We start from the raw sequence: 22222 nt of genomic DNA, 5'->3' as shown, positions 1-22222 counted from the left end.
TGACAAGGCGTTTGCAAGCACAGCTTCATGTGGCTGAAACAGGCCCAAGCTACCCCGCTGTAGCTTGCTGTGTGCAATCGTTTGTCCGTAGACAGCAGGAGGCAATTGGCCAATAAGAACACGACGGGAGCGAAGAGCTCTTCCTTGTGCACGTGCCGTATCATGTGAGTTTCTCAGTCGCTGCACTGCCGCACTGTGCTGGAGCTCTGTCAATCCGTCATTGAGTGCCAGGCCCGGGCGCTGTACATAGTACATTAGGTACCATAGTACAGTACCTCTGCCATCCCGGTCCACCTTCTGGATCTCTCCTCTCTCTGGAGCCTCGTCCCCTCGACAACCCACAATCCACCCCACCCCACCGGACCCCGAGTCAGTCAACAACCTCCACGACACGACTCGGAAACCATGCGCGCGGCACTCCGATTGCTCGCGACCGCGACGGCTACCGTCCGCCCGTCCGCCCGCTTCCTCAAACCCGGCTCCCCGACCGGCCTCACCGGCCTCGGCACCCACCCGTCGCCGCGCTCCGCCCTGCTGTACCTCTACAACCACACCCTCGACAAGCTCAAGCAGATCCCCGAGCACTCGCTGTACCGCCAGTCCGCCGAGGCCCTGACCAAGCACCGCCTCGCCATCGTCGAGCAGTACGTGCCCGACGGCTACGACGCCTGGCAGGAGCGCGCCCGCAAGCTGCTCGAGAAGCACAAGAGCGACCTCACGGCCCGCCAGTTCGACGGCCAGCATGCCCGCCTAGTCGAAGGCCCCGACGGCCGCGCTTACTTCATCCGCCAGATGGTCCCCCCGCAGGACTGGCGCGACGTCGAGTGGGATGGTGCCGTCCTGGATCCGCACTTTTCCTGGGTTCAGACCGGCGAGGATGTCGTCGGCGCCGTCAAGCTGGAAGACAGCGACAAGCTGCTCGAGCTGGACAAGATCAGGGAATCAGACCCGGTTGCCTATCGCCAGGGTCTCAGGGATCTCGGTATCAAGATGGGCGGTGTTGTCGAGGACAAGAGCCCCGTCGAGTGGGAGTCGGAGCCGCCGTTGAGCGCTGAACAGTGCGTGTTCCCCTTCCGAGTGGATATGACAGCCACATATGGGCCCTGATCCCTGTCTCGTGTGTCCCGTTGTTGCAGCTCTCCACATGGGCGACTGGATGCGGAATTCGCAGAAATATACTGACATCTGATTTCCGTACAGGATTGCTGAGATGGAGGCCAGGATTGGTTCTGGCTTGATTGAGGAGGTTGTTCAGGTTGCCGAGGGCGAGCTTAAGCTGGTTGACATTATGACCCAGGCCAGGCCGTAAGTTTTGTTTTTCTGTCCTTAAGCATCCCATTATTGGTCAGGTGGACTAACCCGTCACAGTTGGGAAGCTCTTGAGGAGGAGGCGCCAGAGGGCCAATGGACTTACTTTGAGCGTAAGGAGTAAACAAACATCGACAGACATAGAGAATGGGAACACAGGACCAACCAGGCCATGACGGCCACCTATTTTATGAGCGTTACGAAGAAGAAGGGAGGACAGGCATTTCTCAGCCAGTTGTACCTATACCATACCACGCCGGGAGATGTATATAATCATCGACTTTGGCAGGCGGGAATGACTATGCCCTCCTCAGGTGTTGTGGGCTTTACACTAAGGCAGTAGGTTTACCTTCAAAAACTATGTGAGTAGAAGTAATAATATCTGTGGTTGGATTATTCAGTGGTAAGTCTAAGTGGGATTGTTGAGGATGATCATCACCGAGTGGGTCCATGACCAATGTACACAACAGCCTTCGACTATATGTAGCAAACCTCCAAGGGCGTCTCTACAAGACCATGGCTCTTGTGTAAGGATCAGAGTAAAAGTATTTGTGTGTTCATTAACTTCGAAAGTCTTCCCAAGTGATGCACGGTTCACAAGGCGGGGTTGACCAACCGGGGATTTCACCATCTGAGTTTTCTTTCATTCGCTTTTCCACTTCACGAAACTTTCACCAAAACATCACAACATCACTCATCAACAAATACACCAAAACTTTTTCACAGTCATCAATAACGTCATATCATCTTGAGAAACAACAACGAAAATCAATTTTTCACAGTCACATATCCCATGGACTCCCGCTCCCCAACCAAGCGCAAACGCGCCCTCTCAACAGCCTCAACCACCTACTCAGCAACACCCTCCTCCTCAACCATCATCAACCCCCTCTCCCACCCGCCCTCCACCCTCAAACAATTTCTCCCAGCTGGCAACTCCCCCGACGCGCCCCTCCCCTCCTCCATCTACCCGGACTTCCCCCACCGACCCCTTCCCTCCTCACCTACTTCATCTCATCCTCGCTCCCGCTCCCGCTCCCGCCGCAGCAGCTTCGCCAGCACCACCTTCAACTCCGACGCCGGCGACACCGACGCCGAAACAGACGGATGGACAACTACAGCAACAGACGCCGACACCATCTCCGTCACCAGCACGGGAAAACCCTACGCCAAGCGCGACCCTGTTCGTAGCACAGCCAAACTACATAAAGCGCATCAGTCGCGCGTTGGCGCACTGGTCGCTATCATCCAACGCTGCCTAGCCGAAGGGGACATAGCGCTAGCGAGACGAGCGTTCGGCTTGCTGGTTCGGGCGGACGTAAATGGTCGGAAGGTGGATTTGCGGTTTGGTGGGTATTGGGAGTTGGGAGCGGAGGTGTTGATGAGGGTGGGGGAAAACCCGGGGAACCAGTTGCGGGGAGGATCACAAGGCGGCTTATTTGGGGATGGGACGCAGATGGAAGAGGAAGAGCGGGAGGGGGGGGTATACGACGGGGAGGGACCATCTGGGGAAGGGGATGCAAAAGAGAGGAAGGAACGCAACCGATTACTCCGCGCAGCACAAAATCGGGATCGGGTGCGGGCGTACTACGAGACGCTCATCCATTTACATCCGTGGAGCAGGCTGCATCCTAACAAGATGGGCGCGGTGGACTTCTATCCTGCGCTGTTTGGGTTTGAGATGGAGGCTTGTTTTGCGGAACACCGGTACGGGGTGGAACAACTTGACAGACAACCTCTCATTGATTCTATCAATGACGACGACGACGATGATGATTTACACAAGTTCGGAGGGGACGATGATGATCACATGCAAATCGACCAGCAAGCAGCCCTCCACGATCCCCTGAGGTCCTCACCACCATCACCATCAATATACTACCCACAAGGGAACAGAGGGATGGACACCGACACCATCCACCCTCTATACCGCTCAGAAATGGAAGAAGACGAACGGCAAAGCCGGCGACCGGAAGTAAGACTAAGAAAAGAGAAAGAAAAACTGAGATTGAAGGCGTTGGAGCAAATGAGGGACGTAGCGAGACGGATGGATGCCGTGTTGGAGAATACCCCCTACAATAAAGATGTGGAGCTGGTGAGGTTGAGAGCCATGGTGGCGCTTTATGTGGGCGATTTGAGCGTGCCTGTTACGGTCACTACTCAGGAGGTGGAAGGGGAGGAGCAAGGCAGTGGGAACTGGAGGAAGTCGCATGAGGAGAGGATGAATGAGGAGGAGGGAAGGAGGGCGCAGGCTGCTGAGAGGGATAGGGCGAGGGTATTGTTTATCAAGATGAGGGAGTTGAGAGGGGGGGAGTTGGAGGAGGGGGATGAGTGGATTTTGGAGTTGATTAGTGGTGGTGGTGGTGGTGGTGGTGGTGATCAGGAGGATGAGGATGTGGAGGGGGAGGAGGAAGGGGGGGATAGGGGGAGGAGTAGAGACACGTTTGCTTTGGCTATGAGGTGAAGTTGGCGCTGTTTAGCTCACTTTTTTGTTCCCGTTAGTTTGATATCCCAAAGGAGGTGTGAATAACGAGATATTGTCGTAAAGTTTATCAAACCGAGTCTTAAGTGCTACTATCAACGATCTACACACCTCTTCTCCTTCTGCTCTCACAACTGTCCTATACCTCCCCCACCAATTTTCTTCCAATCGCCCTCCCACCCTATTTACTCTTTACTTCCCCCACCGCTGAAAGATCATAGCCCGGTTCGAATTGCCCACAACCACACACCAATTCCCCTCCGGACTCCAGGCCACCTGCCTCCCCACAAAATGCTGTCCCTTACCATCCACCGTAACCGTCTTATGCGGCTTAATCTCCTTGTGCGAGTCCGTGATATCACACTGATCATGCCACTCATCCAGCTGCTTCTGCGTGTATCCTCCCAGTCCTATGCCCGGGGCCCTGCTTGCTGCTGTTTGGGTAGCCGTCGCCGTCGCCGTAGCCGTGGTGGTAGTAGATCCTCTCGAGCCCGGTCTCTCCCTCGAACTCGAACCTGGTCTACCACCACCAGCAGCAGCTCCAGCAGCAACAGCAGAAGCAGAAAGCAAAGTCTCGGGATCAGGACTAGTGGACGTCCCGGTACCAAGTTGTTGTTGTTGTTTTCCTGAAGCCCGTCCACCAGAACCAACACCCCCTGTTGTCTTGTTGTAGTTCGCCGCCGTCGTCGCCGCTGCCGCCGCCGCCGTAGAAGAATAGGTAGTCCCTCCCCCTCCCCCTCCCTCTCCTGTCGCCCCCGCAGTCCGTCTGGGCATCTTCCTCGCAGGCATCCACCCCGGCGCCTCAACCACCCTCTTCCTCCTCCCCTCTCTTCCCCCCTCTTTTAGGTTTTTCTCCTCTGCCTCTTGCTCCTCTTCAGCATCCCTAAGTTCCCCCAAAAACCGCTGCCAACTACCCAACCGACTCAAATCCCAAAACATAAACTTATTCCGCGCATTACAAAATGCCAGCACGGGATGCTTCCCTCCTTGTGCGTGCAAGATTTTGAAGCGCATGTAGAACTGCCCTTTGCAATCGACCGTTTTGAACTGGAGCAGTCTGGTGAAATAGGCCGGGCGCGTCTCGGGGTTGAGGTCGGGGGCTTGCCAGAAGGCGGAGCGGGTGAGTTTGGAGGGGTCAAAGGTTGTGGGGGCTGTTGATAATGGTAGGTGGTTACCCTGAAATGAAGAGGAGGGGGAGGGGGAAGAAGAGGGGGAGGGGAAGGAGGAGGAGGAGGAGGAAAAGCCTGATATAGACCACAAGACTATAGTCTCTTCCCAGCAGGCGCGAGATAGGATGAGGTCGCCGAAAAAGGAGACGCAGTCCACCAGCGAGTTATGGATTTCCTTTGTGGAAAAGTGCGGGTAGTGGATGACGAGCGGGTGAGTGACGGGTTCGGAAGGGCAAGGCGGGATGGTCCACAGGTTGATGGTTTGGTCGTGGCCTGCTGACAGTAAGTAGCGGCCCGTGTCGTGGAAAGCGATGCTCAGCAGGTCCCAGGTGTGGGCGTCGCCTCCTAGGATGAACATGCACGGTTGCGCGGAGTGGATGGGGAGGAGGGACCAGAGGCGCACGGTGGTGTCGTCGGAGCAGGAGGCGATGAGGGAGGGGGTGAGCGGGGAGGTGACGAGGTCGTTGATGCCGCCGCCGTGGCCTACGAGGGTCTGTTTCTGTCATTAGTATCTGGGGACTTGAAGGGTAAGAAGGGAAGGGATACAAACAAACCTTGACTAACTTGCCCTGTTTGACATCGTAGACTTTCACCTTTGCATCCGCCCCGGCTATACAAAGCCATGGTTGACCGGTCTCCATGTCCTTGGACCAGCAGCATGAACAGTTTGCTGCGTCATCCTATTCACCAATACACACAGCATTAGCACATTCCCATCTATCCGAACGGCCACATACCTAGTTGGGGTCGAATCGAAAACTCACATCATCGTCCCTTATCAACTTCAACACCTCGACAGGATTGGTGCTACTGTCCGTATTTTGATTGATGCGACATATGATCACCTAGGTGTTGGCTAGTAATTAGCATGTCTCCTTGAGTTATCCTGAAAACATGAAGAAAATCACAGACATCCAACAATCATCAAAGTGACAGTCAGTGAAACAAGAACAAGAACGTACATGCTTCTTACTAGCGATGGCGAACACGGGCGGGGCGCCGACGGGGTTGTACGGGTAGAATTTCACGTCGAAGAATTCTGTCAAGTCATTGTTGTTCAGTTCATTTGTTTGGTTTAGTTTATCAATTCTCTCACACACACACACACACACATTGGCTGGGGTTTGACACTCCTGGACTCTCCCATATATCCCCAGGGAAGAAAAAATCAAAACAAAATCACCAAAGTGAGAAACCGGACGTACCATGAGCTATCGACTCGCCTGAGACGGGATCTTTCCAGTCGTCCTGTTTGAGGGAGAGATTAGCGAGTTGGCCTCCTTCATCGCTGGGCGTGCGTACATATATATAATACATAGCCTCTTCTGACTTATTGGTCATACCTGAAAGTTGATAGACGCCCTCAACTTGGGCAAATCCCACTCGTTCGAGGTCGGGGCTTTATTGGTGGGCATCGTATGGTGTTCCTTCGAATTTTGACTCCTGATATGCAAACGACTCAGAGATGAACCATTTGCTTGAAAATGTCTTTTGTCAATACCTCTATCCGAAAGTAATTGTCGGGTCTCGGATCTCGAAGGGTTCGCAAATGGTGGTTGATCAAGGCTGGGGCACAGGTTCGCGCGGTCCCGACAAATTTGCATCAGATGCCGTTCAGGTTTCGATCTAATGTAATGACCCACTGCTATTTCGCATACTGAAAAGATGTCTATGTCGCTGTCCAAAGATTTCACATTACTCTCATGATCATCGAAGCGTTTGTAGTTGGGGAAATGCCTTGCTCAAGCACACGCGGTGCGGGACGCGACGTGCTTGAATTGTAAAGTGGAAGTTTGGGAGGACAGAGGCACCTCATCGGTACTTTTTCACGCACAGTGGGTCAACCAGAAACTAAGTACCTCGGAAGTACCTCACAACGACATACCATCACTCCGTTTGGCAAGCACGTCACAGCATTCAAGGGTTCCGAATTCCAAAACTCAAAATTGATCGAACAATAAATGCATTCCCCCAGTTAAAACCTATAAACCTAGTTCAGCTCAAAGAAATCCCTCTCTCTATCTAAATGGACAAATGCTGAAAGTTTTATCTACCCATCCACAACACACTCAAGAAAAAAGCTCCTCGCTATTCCCTTATATGCCAGAAAATTACGCCCCAACCAGAAGAAAATCCAACCAAGTTTAAGCAGTGGTCTCCTCCTTCATGGAAACATCACCCTCGGCATCCTTGACCTGCTCCTCGGCAGCCGCTGGAGCCTCGACAGTGACATCCGTCTTGGCCTCCGCAGGGGTCTCGGTCTCCTCAGCCTTGACCTCCTCCTCGCCCTCCTTCTTTGCCTCAGCACCCTCCTTGGGCGCATCCCGCTTGATACCCATGTTGATCAAGGGAGTGGTGTCGTTGTAGATACGGAGCAACATCGCACTGCGATCCTCCTTAGGAAGCATAAGGTTCAGCGACTGGAAGCTCTTCCACAGAGGGAGAGCCATGTGCTCGTTGAACTCCTCGTCGTCGCCATCGGGCTCAACGCGGAGGACGCAGCATCCGAGAGCCAAGTCACGGACGCGCTCGCCAATCTCGTCGAGCTTCTCCCACTCGCCGTTGGCGATCTTGGGGAACATCTCAATGAGCAGCTTCTTCAGCGTCTCCTTCTTCTTGAGCACAACGACGCGCTCAGCGCCCACGTAGCCGTGTAGGATGGGCATACCCTCGGACTGGATGCGCCAGCGGCAGACCTCGGCCGAAGGAGCATCCTGCTTGACGTACATCTTCACGCCACCGTGGATGAACTTGACGCCACGGCCCTCGTTCATGACGAGAATGTCGCGGACCAAGGCGCTGGTGTAGTAGATGGCCTTGGCAGGCTCGCCCGTGGCGTTACGGATCATGTAGCGGTCCGCGGGGAAGCGGGGAGAAATCTTGTAGAAGTCGGCAATGTTCTTGATGACCTCGTGGTCGGCGGGGAGGTACTTGAAGGGCTCCTCATAAGAGCCCTGCTGCTTCTGCTTGCGCTCGGGTTGGGCCTCACCCTCCTTGGGGGCCTCCTTGGGAGTTTCGGCAGGGGTCTCAGCCGGGGTCTCGGTGGCCTCCTCCTTGGCAGCGGGCTCCTCGGTAGCAGGAGTCTCCTCAACGGGGGCAACCTCCTCAGCCTTGACCTCCTCGACGGGCTCAACAGGCGCCTCCTCAATCACCACGTCCTCGGTCTTGGCAGACTCATCAGTCTCGGTCTTCTGCTTCTTAGCGTCCTCAGTGCCCTCGGCCTCCTCCAAGGGGCGCTTGGGAGCTTGCTTCTTCTCCTTTGGCCTGACCTCCTCAGGCTTGGCCTTGAACTCGGCCTTCTTTTGGAGCACAGTAATGAAGAAACCACCGGTATCCTGCTGGTGAGCGTAGACACGCATGCACCTCTCCAGAGGGAGATCGGCGCAAATGCTGCCCTCGGGACGGGGGAACATGGACTCGACGAGACGGCTGGGGGTGATGCCATCCTCAGTGGACTTGGCGTGATCCTCAACCTCCTGCCAGCTGTTCCAGACACGGGCGGACTTGTCCATGATCTTCCACTTGCGCATGCCGGGCTTGCGCTGGAGCAGAGGAAGCTGGTCGGCGCAGTCGACAATCTCAATCTTGTCAGGACCACCGCAGCGCTCGATGGCGGCGGCAACGACGGACTCGTTCTCGACGGGGTTCATGGAGCAGGTAGAGTAGACCATGCGGCCGCCGGGCTTGAGCATCTGGAGAGCACGCACGAGGATGCGGACTTGCGTAAGGTGCAGACCCAAGGCGGCAGCAGGAGCCCAATCCTTCCAAAGGTTGACGTTCTTCCTGAGAGTGCCATCACCGGAGCAGGGCACATCGGCCAAGATACGGTCGAACTTGAGGTAGTTGGGCTTGCTAGGGTCCTCGGGGTTGGGTATCCTGAGGGAGGGGTACATGGTGGCGTCGTGGTTGGTGACGATCATGTTGGGGGAGGAGAGACGCTTGAGCTGATGGATCAGCATGTGGGATCTCTTGTAGTCGGCGTCGTTGGCAATGAGCATGCCGGTAGCTCTGCCGTCGTCGCTGGGGTCGGCCTCGAGGCGGGCGGCGTCGTCATCGGCGCTCTTGATCTCGTCGACGGAACCGCCGAACTGCTTGATGACGTGACGGATTCTGGCCTCCTCGCCACGGTGGATCATCTCAAGGAGCTGAGCGGCCTTGCTGCCGGGGGCGGCACACATGTCGAGGACGGTCATGCCGGGGCGGAGGTCCATGAGAAGAGGAGGGATCATGGAGACGACCTCCTGACGGGAGATATTGCCGACGCTGGTCTCGGAAACCAAGAACTTCTGGAAGGCCGAGAAGGGAGGGAACTTGCGAATCACGTTCTTGGGGGTGGTCATCCACCAGGCGAGGCCGTCGGGGTACCAGGGCACAGGCTGGGGGGGCTCGACGACGGCGCCATCGTAGGTGATTCTGGTAATCTCGGGGATGTAGCGGGTCTGGAGGAGGTTCTTGACGGCGAGAGCGTGTCTGTTGTGAAGAGATGGTAAGCAATTGGATGGAAATGGGTCATGAAGACGTGAGACGGCCAAGGTGACTGTACCCCTTGGAACCGCAGAAGCGGAAGCTGTTGGGCAGCTCCCTCTTCAGGGCAGCCCAGAACTGTTCACGCTCCTCCTCGGGGAGCTGAAGAAGGTCGTTGTAGTAGCGTTCGAGCCTTTCGTTCTGCTTGACGACCTCGGGGTATCTGGTGTAAGGCTGGTGACCTCCACGGTTGTCATCACGGTTACGCTTGCCGCCACGGCCACCGCCACGGCCCTTCTGTAACACAGACACACATCGGTCAGTACGTTTCAGCTTTGGAAGGTGAAGATTGCAACACTACAGCATGAAATGGATGACTGGGGGACTCGAGTATGACAAGTGAAGGAAGTCGAGGCTGATGACGTGGGATATGAAAAAAAACAAAAACAAAAAAAAACAAAGGGAAGAGCTGCTGCTGAGGTAGAACGTACCCTGAAGTTACCACCGCGACCCATGTTTGAGAGATTCGCAATTGGGGATACAAAGATGTGTCCGCTTGCGATACTCAACTTTGGTAGCCGGAGGAGTCGAAGTGTTGGAGGAGGAGGAAGGAAAAAAAGGGACATGCGGCAACGCCAGTCTCTGTCGCGTGCAAGTCGAGACTCGAAACAAAAGCCGTCGCCGCAAACTTAAAATGTGGGGGTGGGGGGACTAGAAAGGGCGCTAACCGAGGGAACTTGAGAAATATGTGTTTTGATTGGTCGTTTTTCTACATGGAGCAGCTGTTATGAATCCACCATGCCTACAGGCTAACCCGGTTGGGTTAGTGGAATACGTCCCCAATGTTAACATTGCTTATCGGTAATTACTGATAAGAACTTCAAGTTCCTTTGTGTTGTAAGCCCAGGGTCCAACCACCAAACAGGGCAGACTACAACCTGTACCTACGTATACCTAGTCACTGCGCTTTCTTGTTCATCTTTTGGATATCTGAGTAGAGGAGGGCCTAGGTATCTCATGCTAAAGCCTAGGGTAGTAATAAAAGACGAAAGCTTGTGAGTTTGTTCAACCATCCAACAAGCCGACCGTCCAGTGAACAATCCTCTCCACGCCATGACCATTGATGGCACTGACGGGAATGGCTTCCACATTCTCAATCCAAGCACCCGGAACACCACTGGGATGGGGCTCATCCCCACGTGTGACAGCCGCACAGTAATCTCTAAGCTCCATAAAGTTGGCCTGAGTGTCCTTCAAGTCTCCCTTGGTGGCTACCACAAACCACGGCTTTCCTGCGATGGACAGCCCTGCAGGCTCGGCAGCAGAGGGTGGATAGTCGGCCATGCCGTTCGAGGCTGGCCATCCACCTGACATGCTGACATTGTCAATACCGGCCTCGGGACTCCAGTCAATCCTTGCTGCGCGCTCCCGGTCGGCCTCTTCATCCTCGCGCATTTGCGCGTACAAGCCCACCTCGTTCCACAGCGCCTTCAACGCTTTCACAGCATTGCCAGCACCCAGGTCAATGACGAAGGCGAGCACACCAGCACGCTCAACGTGACGCAGAAAGGCAATACCGAGACCCTTGTCGAGATGGGCACCCTCAATCAGACCCGGAATGTCAGCGACAGTGAAGCGCGTTCTTTGCTCGACCTCGTCGGGCGCACCAGTGAGAGCAAAGGGATCATCGACAGGAGCGTCGCTGATTCGCTTGTAGCTCTTTACCGAGGGACGGCCCTTGTTGTTGTCGAGCACGACGGTGCCGATATTGGGTTGTAACGTGGTGAATGCCCAGTGGCCAACACGAGCTCGGCTGTTGGTCAAGGCGCGCAGGAGGGTGCTCTTGCCGGCATTGGGCAGACCAACCAGACCGACGTCGGCAAGGAGCTTGAGCTCGAGCTCAATCTCTAGAGACATGGCCGGCTCTCCCTTTGTTGCAAACATGGGCCTTGGTCTCTCCTTGTTTGCGAAATGGGGATTGCCGAGTCCACCAAGGCCACCTGCCGCTAGCAGGATGGGCCGTGGTGTGGGACGGTTCAGGTCCAGATATATGGGAGCTGGCGGTTGTTGAAATAACCGGTCGCGACGGGGCAGTCGCGGCAGTTCCGCACCAACTCTTCTGGCCTCTGATGAAGAGATGCCGGGGTATAATAGCCATCGGTCGAGGTCTGGGTTGACGGGCGGCTCCTCCTCTACTATTGTTCCTTCTACCCCTTCTTCCTCCTTGGGAGCCTCAAGAGCAGCGGCATTACGAAAGTCCTTTTTCCTCTTGCGCTTGTACTTGGCTCGGTCAATGAGTTGCCTTTCGCCTTCGGGGTCGTCGCGGCTGATCTCGCTAACGACTGTTCCAACTGGTACAGTTATGATGACGTCCTCTCCGCGCTGTCCACCCTGAGCGCTGCCCTGGCCATGCTTTCCTCGGCCAGCACGAATATGCCTTCTTCGTGCCAGCTTGTGTAGCGAAGTCTCGCCGTGGACAGCTTGGATATAGACATTGCCGCCATGGCCTCCATCGCCTCCGTTTGCCGGGCCTTCGGGAATGAACAACTCTCTGAGGAAGGATATACAGCCGTTGCCACCGGGGCCAGCATAGACGTGCAGCTTGGCTTTGTCGGCAAAGTATGGGTTCGAGTAGTCGTCGGGGGCGGGATTGAGTCTCGATCTGGCCTCGTCGTCGTTCTCGGAGTGCTGGGGTTCCAATGTCGCTGTGCTGCTGTAACGAAGGTTTCGGGCGAGGGCTAAGCTAGTAGCACGGGGCACGCTTGCGGCGCTGGCGCGAAACAATGATGGATATAGAAAGGGCATAAACAGCCGGGAGCTATGAGCACAACGAGACGCCATCTCGAACAGGACAATGGCGCATAATGGACATTGACCAGTCTTGGGTTTCAGTTGTTTGCCCCCTCGGCCGCCAACTTTTTGGATCACGACGGGAGTGCCATCTCGTTAGCGCGCGCCGATAAGATAAGAGACCACTACATACCACCTAGGTATCCATAGTAGCACTTCCCCACTTAGAGGTACGTAGTAAGTGTAAAGACCCACTGCGGGGAGTGCGTGCATGACAGGCCATGGCAGGTGGATTGGGCTAAAAGTCTTGGCGAACTGGGGGTCCGTCTGAAGTTGTTCTGATCGACGCTCCGGGACGCTTCCTTGAAACTGCCCGGTTGTTGGACGGACGGACACGCACCCAATTTCAATTCCAATGGCGGGGAAAGCTGCTGAGTGCGGATGCTGGTAAAGTTTCCCCACCATCGCAGCACTCCTCCAGTCCTCTTCTCCCGTCCTCCTCCTTCTCCTTGTCCTCGCCTCCCACCCAACGGTTAACTTCAATACACTAATTATCTTCACATTCCAATCAACCTTTGTGTCTCTTTGCCATAGTGCTGCCATATTCCGTTCCGAATCGGCCATGGCCCTCGCTCTGTCGCAAGTGCGCCGCACCATCACTCTTCCTATTCGACCTCTGTCTCAAACTCACAAGGGCTATGGCTATGGCTATGCCGGCGGGCTGACATTGCGTCTGCTGCTCAGCTCATTGTGTCTGATATCTACCTAGGAATAAGGAAATATCTACGGTAACAACCTGACGTTTGAGGGCGGCGGCGGCACTGACAACTCACACACTCACGGCATACCTACCTAGAGGTAGCATCACAAGTGAGACGTCGATATAATGTTGCTTCCTTCCCGTCTGACCTGACTCCAATTCCCCAGCCTCCCCATCTTTGGAGTTTCTATTGGACAGTGTCGTTCAGCTACATTGGTACCTCAGGATCCAAGGTATCCAAATTCCGGCTGGGAACCGAACCTCATCTCTTCATCTCATGCGGTTGTTCATGGGGAAGGGGAGGTAAATGGAAGTGGTTGAAGGGAGCAGTGTCCACACACACAATCATGGGGACTTTGCATGCCTACTCACTCGGGTTGGAGAAAAGGCACATCACATATTTTCTCTGACACTTGTTACATGCTTTCGAGTCTCGGGTAGGACCTAGTGTCTTGTCCTCGTTTACGTTGCCCCGTTGCCCGCCTCCTCCGTTGTTTGTTGTTGATGTTGTTGATGATGTTGACATTCTTGTTCTATTTGACAGGGCAACGGAGACTGACTATTCTCCTCCCTCCCGCTCTTCTAGATCGTCTCAGGATTAATCAAACCAGCAACCCTGCCTATCATATTCTTGTCAGATATTACAACGCTGACTGAACACGACGCCCTTTTCTCCTTTACGGCAACGCGGCTCTTCCTTGCCTTTTCTTTTTGCCTCCTTCTCCCATCTCCCACCTGTCGGCAGCTTTTGTTTTGCTCCGCGTTTCGTTGCTGCCCGTCTGCTCATCGCCAGTTGCCCATCAAGCCGGTATCCAACCAACCGGCCGTGTTGCCCGTCACCCCACTGTCAGCATCCCCGAGTTTCAAGACGCCGATAACCTTGGACGTCTGGGGGATCGTCTGCTGCAAGAGTGCGCTGTCTTGCTGCTGCAGAGCGAATCATCCGCCACCACCTAGACAGAAAAGGTCCCAGACAAGGTGCAAACGACACTCGCCTCCAGTCGGGAAAACTGGGTCCCGGATCGGCCACGCCGTCGCGGACTGGTCGACACAGGCATTGGGCCGCTGCAAGCTGCAGACCACTGCTGCCAAAGGGGGCCAAGCGGGCCCGCATTCGAGCCACGACAGAGCTCCCCAGCCGGACAACGTGTGGTTTCGCCTTTGACAGACCTGAGACTGGAGTGTTGCTGCAACCTTTGTGTGTCCCAAACAGCCAAACAGGGGCAGATCCCTCTCGTCTCTCGTCTCGGTCGTCTTTGCCTGCCTTTCGAGACTCTTTTCTGGGTTGATCCGGCCGGACCATTCTGTTGCTGCTGCTACATGGTACACGCAAGCAGGGCAAGCTTACCATAGTTCCTGAACCCGACCTTTCTGTTGCTGCTTGCTGCTTGACACTTCCTTGCCCTGTCCTGCCTCCTGGCTCCTGGCTCCTCTTTTCACCTCTCACCCCTCTCAACTCTTGCTTCTCCTCCTTCTTCTCCCATTCATCAGTCGTGTTTTCCCTCATCCTCGTTCGCCATCTCATCCTGCACACTGCGTGGTCGCGCTGCTGTGGTGTTTCCCCTCCGGTACCTTGTCGACTTACACACTTACATACATCCACATACATCCACATACATCCTCCACCTGCGCACCTGCCTGCTTGCTCACTTCTTCCCGCCTGTGCTGCTTGCTTACTTGTTGATTCCACTCGATCGACACCTTCTCGGCCTTTGATACATCAGGTTAGTGAATCTGCTGCCTTATCTCTCGACCGAGAGTCTTGTCTTGTACTCCCTCACACCAGCTTCATAACACCCACGTCTTTCCCCATTCTCTCTCTGCCTCTTGCTCCATCTACTCTTGGCTGCTTCATCATCAAGCTTCTATACTTTGCTGCTGGGCTGGTCCCTTTGTCGGTCATGAGAAAGAGCGTGAACGTTGTGAACATAGCAACACGTACTCTTATAATAAAAGCAGCAAGGCCTCATACTCCACATACTCCATACTACACCAAACTCGAAAGATCACTCTACTACTTATTGCCTTTGACAACACCACACTAAACAATGTACTCGGCAGAAACCACCAAACAGTCACAAAAGTCAATCGTCAGAATGGATCCTGATTGCGCCATTTGCCATGCTCCGGCAACCGTTGCCTGTGACTGTGAGGCCAAGGGCCTCGAGATGGCCGTCAAGCAGGCTGAAAACCGGATGATGCAGTCTATCTATAACGACATCCGGTAAGTGGACCCATCATCCTTCTGTCTGTGGCCACGAGCCATGCTAACATCCCTCTAGGTCATGGGTGCGAGCTCATGCTCAAGACTACATCCTCGATCACTTCCGCCAGCTGACTGAGCGACGAAAGACGGCACATGCCTCGCACCTGGACCGCATCACAGAACACGCCTGGCAATACTACCAGCAGCCACCTCATCCTAGTGAACTCGCCAACGCCCAAGCCCAGTTGAAGCGCGGCATCGATGAGGACTGGCAGGCTTCAGTACAGCGATACCCCGAGGTGCTCGAGTACTTCTACAGCCTAGTCGAGTTGACCCTTCCAGATGATGGTGACGCATCTGTCAAGGACCCTCCTCTCAATGCTCTCAACGCACCCAGGAGAATCAGTACCAGCTCGAGGATGGCGCCTGGTGCCCCAGCAACTGTGGCCAGCGGTCGCAGCATGGCCTACGACAGAGATATTGCCCCCATGCCTGCCATGCGACGCACGCCACCCCCGATTGAGCCGGTCCGTGGAAGTGACAGGCGCACACCAGGACCAAGGGAGCGGAGACAATCATACCGGGCACCACACCCTGGACCGCCAACATACTATCCTCAGCAGCCATACTAAATTGCCAACAACCTCGACAAGTTGACAATACTACGTTCGCTTCCAATCGAGATTCCCTTTGTCGTCACTTGCCTCATGCTTTACGAAAAAAAGATGAATCATACCCATGGCCTCGACAAGGGGTCACACATCTACAGCATGAGGATCTTTTCTTACATACCATTCTTGCATACCACGGCCGTATTGTTGCATATCACATTTAGGGAAAGCGACGGCGGCATTTGTTCTCAAAAAATCAAGTAAAGGATCACAAACAATCGTCTGGAACTCGGGACGGGAAGGGAAACGGAACGGAAATGAACGGATGAATGACCGGGTTTACGGATAGTCAATGGGCGGTTGACTCGGTGTTCAAGGAATCATGATTGTGCTTTATCGATTTTTCTCTTGCTTGGGCTCCTTTACCTTCTGGAAAGGCTGGGTGGCAGGCCTGGATTTTACTTATGACTGCGATGATGGAATGAATACCTCACGAAAGAAACAATGCAAAACAAAAATCAAGAAAGGGCGGAATGTTATGATAAGATGACGATTTTACCTCATAGACCGGTATACCTTGAACGATATTGGTCACGAAGGAGGAAACACTGAGCCTTTGGAGACGAAAGCTGAAAGGTATAGCTAGCTAGCGCTTAGGCAGTCACTCGAACAGAGCTAGTTCACTGCTCATTCATTCAATGAATCAGATCTTCTCACCCGTTCTGCTATCCTTTCCTTTTTTTGGTGTAGTACACAACCGAGGTAGTCCAGTACACACTCCAAGATCTGAATCTAGACGGACATCGCGCCGTTGTCTCTTCTGTGTTCCTGTCACGAACTTGTCTCAGGAGCCGCAGCATAATGACGATTCTATCCTCAGTTGAGGTCACTCACATGACGAAGTCGTGATACGGTTCCCCGGACGGACGTAGAAAGTTGATGCATACCGCTAGTTGTCATACCCTATATATCATACAGACAAACATTCGACTTCAAGCTCATTCTGAAGGTGGTATGTCTTGGACGTAGCGATATACCGTCAGATCGTTTCCTCACGATGTGTTGTTGTAGGTCCCATTCATCAACCTCACCAATAACTGAGGTATATTCTATAACTTAGGTATATTCTCTCCAAGTTTTTGTCTTACCTTTCTTTTCACATAACCTTTCTTTTCACATATTTCACGTTCTTGCGTAAAGTGAAATGCACATCCAAACTATCACTTTCGCACATCAACAAAGTTCGAGAAGGCAGAGAGGACTGGAGTAACCTGACCCAAACACCTAACCCAGATGCTTGGAACCCAATACCACACACAGCACAAGCACTGCAGCAGAGCGGGAAACGGAAAAAGCAAGCGGAAAAGCAAGCGGGAAAGCAAAGAAAAACTTAGCAAGCCACCAAGCCACCCAGCCACCCTGATTCTTTCTTTTCTTGCATACCCGTCTTGCTTTTGCTGTCGGTCGGTAGAGGTAGATAGGTATGTATGTATTCCCCCCTCCTCAACCCGGCCCCCCCCCCCCCCCCGATCTCGGCTACTCGCACCACACCACAGTATACCACACCACACCACACCAGATTTACTTGCGGCTGGACTACCCGCATCCATACCTACCCATCCACTGGACTACCTACCACTGCAACTGAACTACCATCCATCCAGACCTACCTACCAACCTACAACCTAGCCTGACCCAAACTTTGAGAACACTGAAAAAAGAACGGCTCGATAGATGCCCGATGACGCTACTACCTATATCCCGTCTTCACTAGACGGGTAGGTATTCGTCCGTCCACATGTCCTTTGACTCCGTCCCGCTTCGCTAGGTATGTACCATTCGCACGGATTTTCTGAGACCGGGACATGACATGAGGTGGTGAAATCTGGAATTCCTATCTGTTGACGAATAGAAACTTGGGGGGGGAGAGGTACTGCGTATATGTACATGTACCTAGTGTAGTGTACTATCGAATATGCCCCCATTGTTGTATGTATGTATGTACCCTATGTGTATAGGTAAATACCTAGGTACCTACCTAATGTAGTAAGTAACTTCTCTATTCGATGGGAGCAACATACCTCTAGGGATATACCGGTAGAGATAGAGGTAGAGGTATGGGATTAGCATGCATTTATATCATACTATAGATCCAACAAATCCAGTAAATCCAGTCATGTCATGAATCCAATGAATCCAGTAAATCCAGTCATTGGAAATCCAGTCAGTCCAACTAAATCTGTAGTAATGTACATCATCAGTACAAGTCCCTACTAGAAACTTTCCCCCCCCCCCTTTCTTTGACATCAAATATTGGGTGGGTTTATGACTAAACCAATATAATCAATTAAAAAAAACATTGTACGAAACTGAAACTTCACATGTCGATTTGACACCCAATGTTTACAAACCTATCAAGTAGGATAATATCGCTAGCTACCTAGTCTCCTAAGTAGGTACCTACCTCACCTTTTGATTCTTCAAAAAGGTTAAGTAAGGGTCTCGAGAAGATTGCCCGGCTCACATGAAAGGGAACCTCCAAGTACCTGTCTGTACTTCTACGTGTATCCTAATAGATAGCATAGAGATAGGAAGAGACAAAGGACGGACATGGACAGTGTGCACGGGGACACTCGGGACGTTTTTTGTTGGGCCGCTATCGGCGTGTGTCCCGTCTGCTCTGTGTGTGCCAATGTGCTTGAGAACGTCAGGAGTAATTTTTTTTTTTTTTTTTTTTTTTTTTCTGTTACTCTCACTCGGCTTATTTGCTTGGGTTGTAACAATACTGTTTGTTGTGATTTACGCTATTCGGGTTCCGCTGGAAACGCAGACCAGTCGGGCGAGTGGATTCTATTTCTAAACACACTGACACTCGTGGATAGGTAAGGTAACTATCTTTTATCGTTGACAGCTGTCGTTGCGGTGAGAAGCGAGGAAGGATGATGGTTGTTGGTATTTGAGGTTGACGGAACATGGCAGGCAAGCAGTCAATGAAAGCAAACATCCAATGGCACTTGACGGTCAGGAGGAGGTATGGAAGTGCGAGTGTGGAAGATGGGTATCAATGTCCCTCTTGTTTTCCACTCTCGTATCTAAGCTATCCCAAGAGTCCTTTTCACATGTTCCCGCCAGTCTCTTCCACTCCCACACCTGGCCGTGCTTTGTTTCGGGGCCTGCGATACCTCAGTTTGCGTGCTGTCCTTCGTTTTTCGATTCCCTTATGTTCACCAACCACCAGAAACATCACCTCGATACCTTATACGTTAGGGAGCAGGTTCGGACGAGTCCAGCTATTAAAGTCTTTTGCGTGTGAAGGTGAGGTTGAGTTAAGAATGCCACCCCGTATTTTGAATTCCCGAACATTTCCCCCCTTTTCTGTACCCCAAAAAGCATGCTAACAACATTTGATGGAACAGACCAGGGTGGTGATAACTGAAGAGACCAACCACTAAGGCAAAAAAAAGGATGAATATCGGCGATATATATGCGAATGATAATGTGCCGGGATAGATGCGCACAACATCTGACACGGCTGTGACGTCGTTGTGGGCAACGGACGGTAGTGGTAGGGATGAAAAAGAGGGATGACAGGACCCAAATACCCGCTTAACCTGGCAACCTGAACCTCGTCGGAGTCCTGGTCCCCCTCAAATCATGGCTTCCCAAATGTCAGAGAACGAGACGATCCGTGACGTCGATGGCGGCGCTTCTATGCGGAAGCCTCGACAGCCTCAGTCTTCTCTTCAATGGTGGCGTTCTTGACGCCCTCGGTGACCTCCTCGACGGCCTTCTTGGGGGTGGCAGAGCCGGAAGCCTCACCGGCCTCCTCAGCCTCGAGGCGCTCAATCTCCTTCTTGGCCTTCTCAATGTTCTGCAAGCGGCATTGTTAGCAACGGCTAGTTCAACAGGAACGAAACAATATCAACATACCTTGCGAGTCTGCTCAGGCTGGTCAGCCTTCCACTGCTCGAGCTTGGCCTTGATCTTCTCGACGGCAGCAGGGATATCGGTAGCAGCCATGGGGGGCTCGACACCGACGAAGCTGCAGTCCTCAATGACCGAGGGAGGGAGGCTGAAGGTCTTGCCGGTGGCGACAGGGGCAGCACCGGTGGGCTTCTTGGACTTCTTGCCCTTCTTGACGGCAGGGAGGTAGTCGTCATCACGCTCCTCCTTGCGGACGAGCTTCATGCCCTTGAGGCCAGAGTCGTCAACCTTACGAAGAGCCTGGGCACCGAGACCCTTGTCGGCCAGGAGAGGAGCCTTCTCGGCGACCTCGTGGCTGGGGTCGAAGTACTTGAGGAGAGAGTTGGCACGGCGGATCTCCTCGAGGTAGGCGGGGTCAGAAGCCTCGGCAAGCATCTTCTGGGCACGCTCCATGCGGCGCTCCTTGGCGATGCGCTCACGCTCGGCCTGCTGTCTCTCGCGAGCCTTCTCGCGCTGCTCACGCTCCCACTTGGCGAACTCCTTCTTAGCGCCGTAGTACTCATCCTTGAGCTTCTTGATGGCCTGGTACTTTTCAGACTGGAGCTGCTGGAGCTTGGTGCGCTCGTCGCGCAGGCTGGAGAGGTTCTTGTAGGCCTCGTCCTGCTCGGCCTTGATGGCGTCAAGCTCGGCCTGGAGCTTGTTGTACTTTTCGCTGAGGGCCTTGGCCTCGGGGTCCTCCAAGCTGTCCTTGATCTCCTTGATCTTGGCCTTGAGGTCGTCGATCTGCTTCTGGGCATCGTCGAAGCCAGCAAAGCTCTTGCGCTGCTTGCGGAGGTTGGAGATCTCGGCGAGGGCCTTCTTCTCGTCGACGAGCTTCATCATGCCGCCGTTGACCTCCTTCTCCAGGCGCTCAATCTCGCGGTCGAGTTCCTCGGTGGACTTGAAGTTGACCTTGCTGCGGGCAGTCTTTTGCTCGGCAATGCGGCTGCGGAGCTGCTCATCGAGGCGCTTGATCTGGTCGAGCTTGGAGGTGCGGGCATTCTTGCCACCGGCCTGCTGCTGACGGATCTCGTTGAGCTGGGAGATGAGCTCCTGGCGCTTCTTCTGGGTGGGGCTGGGCTGGTCCTTGTTCTTGCTAGGAGCGGCGAGCTCAACCTTGGCCTTGATCTCGTTCTGGATTCAAGGACAATTGGTTAGTCTGGCCTTGTCACATGGCAATTGGAGGCAGCAGCTTCTAGTAGCAAAAGACGTGGTGGTGGTGAGGGTGGCGTGGACGGCAGGGTGCATCGTGAGTGCGAGGGCGGGTGCTCTGACTCCACGGTATCGGGTAGATGCGCTCTTGGTAGCGGCCAGGGCAGGGGACTCACGTATTTCTTCAGGGCCTCCTGATACTCCTTCTCGGCCTTGGCGAGGTTCTCGTTGAAGGCATCCTGATCAGGCTTGTGAGGCTTGGTGGTGGCCGCAGGGGCGGCAGCGGGGGATTGCGACTCGGCCATTGTGTGTGGTGTTGGGGGTTGCTGAAGGAAAAAAAGAAGAAGGAAGAAGAGACGAAAGGAAGGGAATAGTAAGATAAAGACGGGGAAGGGGGACTAGGCAACCGGGGGGCGTGGGTCGGAGCCGGTGGGTAGGTTGGTTGGAGAGCTACTTAGTGTAGAACAGCCGCGGGCGACCTGAGGAAGGATGGGAAGTGGAAGGCAGTGCACGTCCGAGGACCGCTGTTCGGGTCCTGTAGGATAGGATGTACCTCTGGGGTAATCGCTGCTTTGAGATGTGGTTATGTGGATGTGTAGTGGAAGATGGGGTCCAGACTGCCCTGGGGAGAACAATGGCTAGGTAGTGCGGGTGCTGTCAATGCCTGATCTGTTTTGCCCGCATCCAAATTGACAATTGAACGGGAACTAACCTAACTTTGGTCACTTTGAACCCTCAATTCACAGTCCCGTCGCCAGTTCCAAAAAATTCCAAAATTTGTCCCGCTTCAGGCGTGTTCCAGATCTGCAGATCGTGGCCTTTCCCCGACACCGTGTCACGCGTGTCACCGTCTTGGCCTGTGCGCTACTACCTACCCTACCAAGTACATATGGTGCGCTGGTTGGTTGGTTGGTTGGTTGGTTGGTTGGTTGGAGGATGATGATGATAGGTTGAATTGGCTCTTCACTAAGTTCACTTCACTTTGCCCAGCAATGTCCCTCATGGAACATATATGGATCATGGAAGAGGTTTATATAGGTAGTTGGCCGAGGAGAATTAATTTTGTGTACTATCATGTATGTACCGGAAACGCAACTTGAAGTGTATGTCCGCTTTTCCAGTCATGCATAAAACCAGCGCACGCCATCACTGTTCCTCCTAGGTCTTTCACGACTTCAACAAACTGCCTGCCTGAATCAGAAGCCGGTCAACGGTCAACAGCACAGACCATCTGCGCGCTTACTTGTAGTGTCTCACAGGGGTGAAGGCAGCCTCCGGCTCACTGTGGACCCATCCATCTCTTATCGGCCGGCGTGG

At 53.7% G+C, this 22222-nt stretch overlaps 7 protein-coding genes across 7 annotated transcripts; 3 read left to right on the top strand and 4 right to left on the bottom strand.

The window, feature by feature from the left end:
- The first annotated feature begins 235 nt into the window (after positions 1-235).
- On the top strand, positions 236-1846 carry nuo29.9 (NADH:ubiquinone oxidoreductase 29.9). Its single transcript, XM_956977.2, has 3 exons — positions 236-1058; positions 1201-1305; positions 1369-1846. The coding sequence occupies exons 1-3, from the start codon at positions 406-408 to the stop codon at positions 1430-1432; spliced, it is 822 nt and encodes a 273-aa protein (XP_962070.1). The 5' UTR covers positions 236-405; the 3' UTR covers positions 1433-1846.
- Positions 1847-2101: 255 nt separating this feature from the next.
- NCU16889 (hypothetical protein) lies at positions 2102-3772 on the top strand (the record flags this gene model as incomplete). Its single annotated transcript, XM_011396136.1, has 1 exon — positions 2102-3772. One exon carries the CDS (start codon positions 2102-2104, stop codon positions 3770-3772), a length of 1671 nt encoding a protein of 556 aa, XP_011394438.1.
- Positions 3773-3968: 196 nt separating this feature from the next.
- On the bottom strand, positions 3969-6734 carry NCU05300 (hypothetical protein). Its single transcript, XM_956978.2, has 6 exons — positions 6303-6734; positions 6165-6207; positions 5922-5998; positions 5724-5804; positions 5514-5639; positions 3969-5452 (listed from the first exon to the last, which is right to left on the bottom strand). Exons 1-6 carry the CDS (start codon positions 6561-6563, stop codon positions 3983-3985), a joined length of 2058 nt encoding a protein of 685 aa, XP_962071.2. The 5' UTR covers positions 6564-6734; the 3' UTR covers positions 3969-3982.
- Positions 6735-6883: 149 nt separating this feature from the next.
- Positions 6884-10082, bottom strand: NCU05301 (methyltransferase). The gene is made up of 3 exons (XM_956979.2): positions 9915-10082; positions 9503-9720; positions 6884-9429 (listed from the first exon to the last, which is right to left on the bottom strand). The coding sequence occupies exons 1-3, from the start codon at positions 10047-10049 to the stop codon at positions 7104-7106; spliced, it is 2679 nt and encodes an 892-aa protein (XP_962072.2). The 5' UTR covers positions 10050-10082; the 3' UTR covers positions 6884-7103.
- Positions 10083-10164: 82 nt separating this feature from the next.
- NCU05302 (GTP-binding protein Obg) lies at positions 10165-12470 on the bottom strand. The gene has a single exon (XM_956980.3). It carries the CDS (start codon positions 12262-12264, stop codon positions 10489-10491), a length of 1776 nt encoding a protein of 591 aa, XP_962073.1. The 5' UTR covers positions 12265-12470; the 3' UTR covers positions 10165-10488.
- Positions 12471-14149: 1679 nt separating this feature from the next.
- NCU05303 (hypothetical protein) lies at positions 14150-16491 on the top strand. The gene is made up of 3 exons (XM_956981.2): positions 14150-14697; positions 15035-15197; positions 15256-16491. The coding sequence occupies exons 2-3, from the start codon at positions 15070-15072 to the stop codon at positions 15809-15811; spliced, it is 684 nt and encodes a 227-aa protein (XP_962074.2). The 5' UTR covers positions 14150-14697; positions 15035-15069; the 3' UTR covers positions 15812-16491.
- Positions 16492-18642: 2151 nt separating this feature from the next.
- Positions 18643-21714, bottom strand: NCU05304 (nuclear segregation protein). Its single transcript, XM_956982.3, has 4 exons — positions 21618-21714; positions 21082-21543; positions 19721-20887; positions 18643-19661 (listed from the first exon to the last, which is right to left on the bottom strand). Exons 2-4 carry the CDS (start codon positions 21208-21210, stop codon positions 19500-19502), a joined length of 1458 nt encoding a protein of 485 aa, XP_962075.1. The 5' UTR covers positions 21211-21543; positions 21618-21714; the 3' UTR covers positions 18643-19499.
- Between the last annotated feature and the right edge of the window lie 508 nt (positions 21715-22222).

Source organism: Neurospora crassa, linkage group IV (assembly GCF_000182925.2).
Source record: "Neurospora crassa OR74A linkage group IV, whole genome shotgun sequence".
Taxonomy (NCBI): domain Eukaryota; kingdom Fungi; phylum Ascomycota; class Sordariomycetes; order Sordariales; family Sordariaceae; genus Neurospora; species Neurospora crassa.
This window is presented reverse-complemented; position numbering and strand designations above follow the sequence as displayed.

Bases quoted from the DNA above. Each gene is read 5' to 3' on its own strand.
- NCU05303 (XM_956981.2), top strand. From the start codon at position 15,070: ATGGATCCTGATTGCGCCATTTGCCATGCTCCGGCAACCGTTGCCTGT. The intron at 15,198-15,255 runs GTAAGTGGACCC...ACATCCCTCTAG, and splicing joins TCTATCTATAACGACATCCG to GTCATGGGTGCGAGCTCATG.
- nuo29.9 (XM_956977.2), top strand. From the start codon at position 406: ATGCGCGCGGCACTCCGATTGCTCGCGACCGCGACGGCTACCGTCCGC. The intron at 1,059-1,200 runs GTGCGTGTTCCC...ATTTCCGTACAG, and splicing joins CCGCCGTTGAGCGCTGAACA to GATTGCTGAGATGGAGGCCA. The intron at 1,306-1,368 runs GTAAGTTTTGTT...AACCCGTCACAG, and splicing joins ATTATGACCCAGGCCAGGCC to TTGGGAAGCTCTTGAGGAGG.
- NCU05304 (XM_956982.3), bottom strand. From the start codon at position 21,210: ATGGCCGAGTCGCAATCCCCCGCTGCCGCCCCTGCGGCCACCACCAAG. The intron at 20,888-21,081 runs GTGAGTCCCCTG...CCTTGAATCCAG, and splicing joins AGGAGGCCCTGAAGAAATAC to AACGAGATCAAGGCCAAGGT. The intron at 19,662-19,720 runs GTATGTTGATAT...TGCCGCTTGCAG, and splicing joins AGCCTGAGCAGACTCGCAAG to AACATTGAGAAGGCCAAGAA.
- NCU05300 (XM_956978.2), bottom strand. From the start codon at position 6,563: ATGCAAATTTGTCGGGACCGCGCGAACCTGTGCCCCAGCCTTGATCAA. The intron at 6,208-6,302 runs GTATGACCAATA...TCCCTCAAACAG, and splicing joins GGGCGTCTATCAACTTTCAG to GACGACTGGAAAGATCCCGT. The intron at 5,999-6,164 runs GTACGTCCGGTT...ATGACTTGACAG, and splicing joins AGGCGAGTCGATAGCTCATG to AATTCTTCGACGTGAAATTC.
- NCU05302 (XM_956980.3), bottom strand. From the start codon at position 12,264: ATGGCGTCTCGTTGTGCTCATAGCTCCCGGCTGTTTATGCCCTTTCTA.
- NCU05301 (XM_956979.2), bottom strand. From the start codon at position 10,049: ATGTCCCTTTTTTTCCTTCCTCCTCCTCCAACACTTCGACTCCTCCGG. The intron at 9,721-9,914 runs GTACGTTCTACC...TCTGTGTTACAG, and splicing joins GTCGCGGTGGTAACTTCAGG to AAGGGCCGTGGCGGTGGCCG. The intron at 9,430-9,502 runs GTACAGTCACCT...TCTTCACAACAG, and splicing joins CGCTTCTGCGGTTCCAAGGG to ACACGCTCTCGCCGTCAAGA.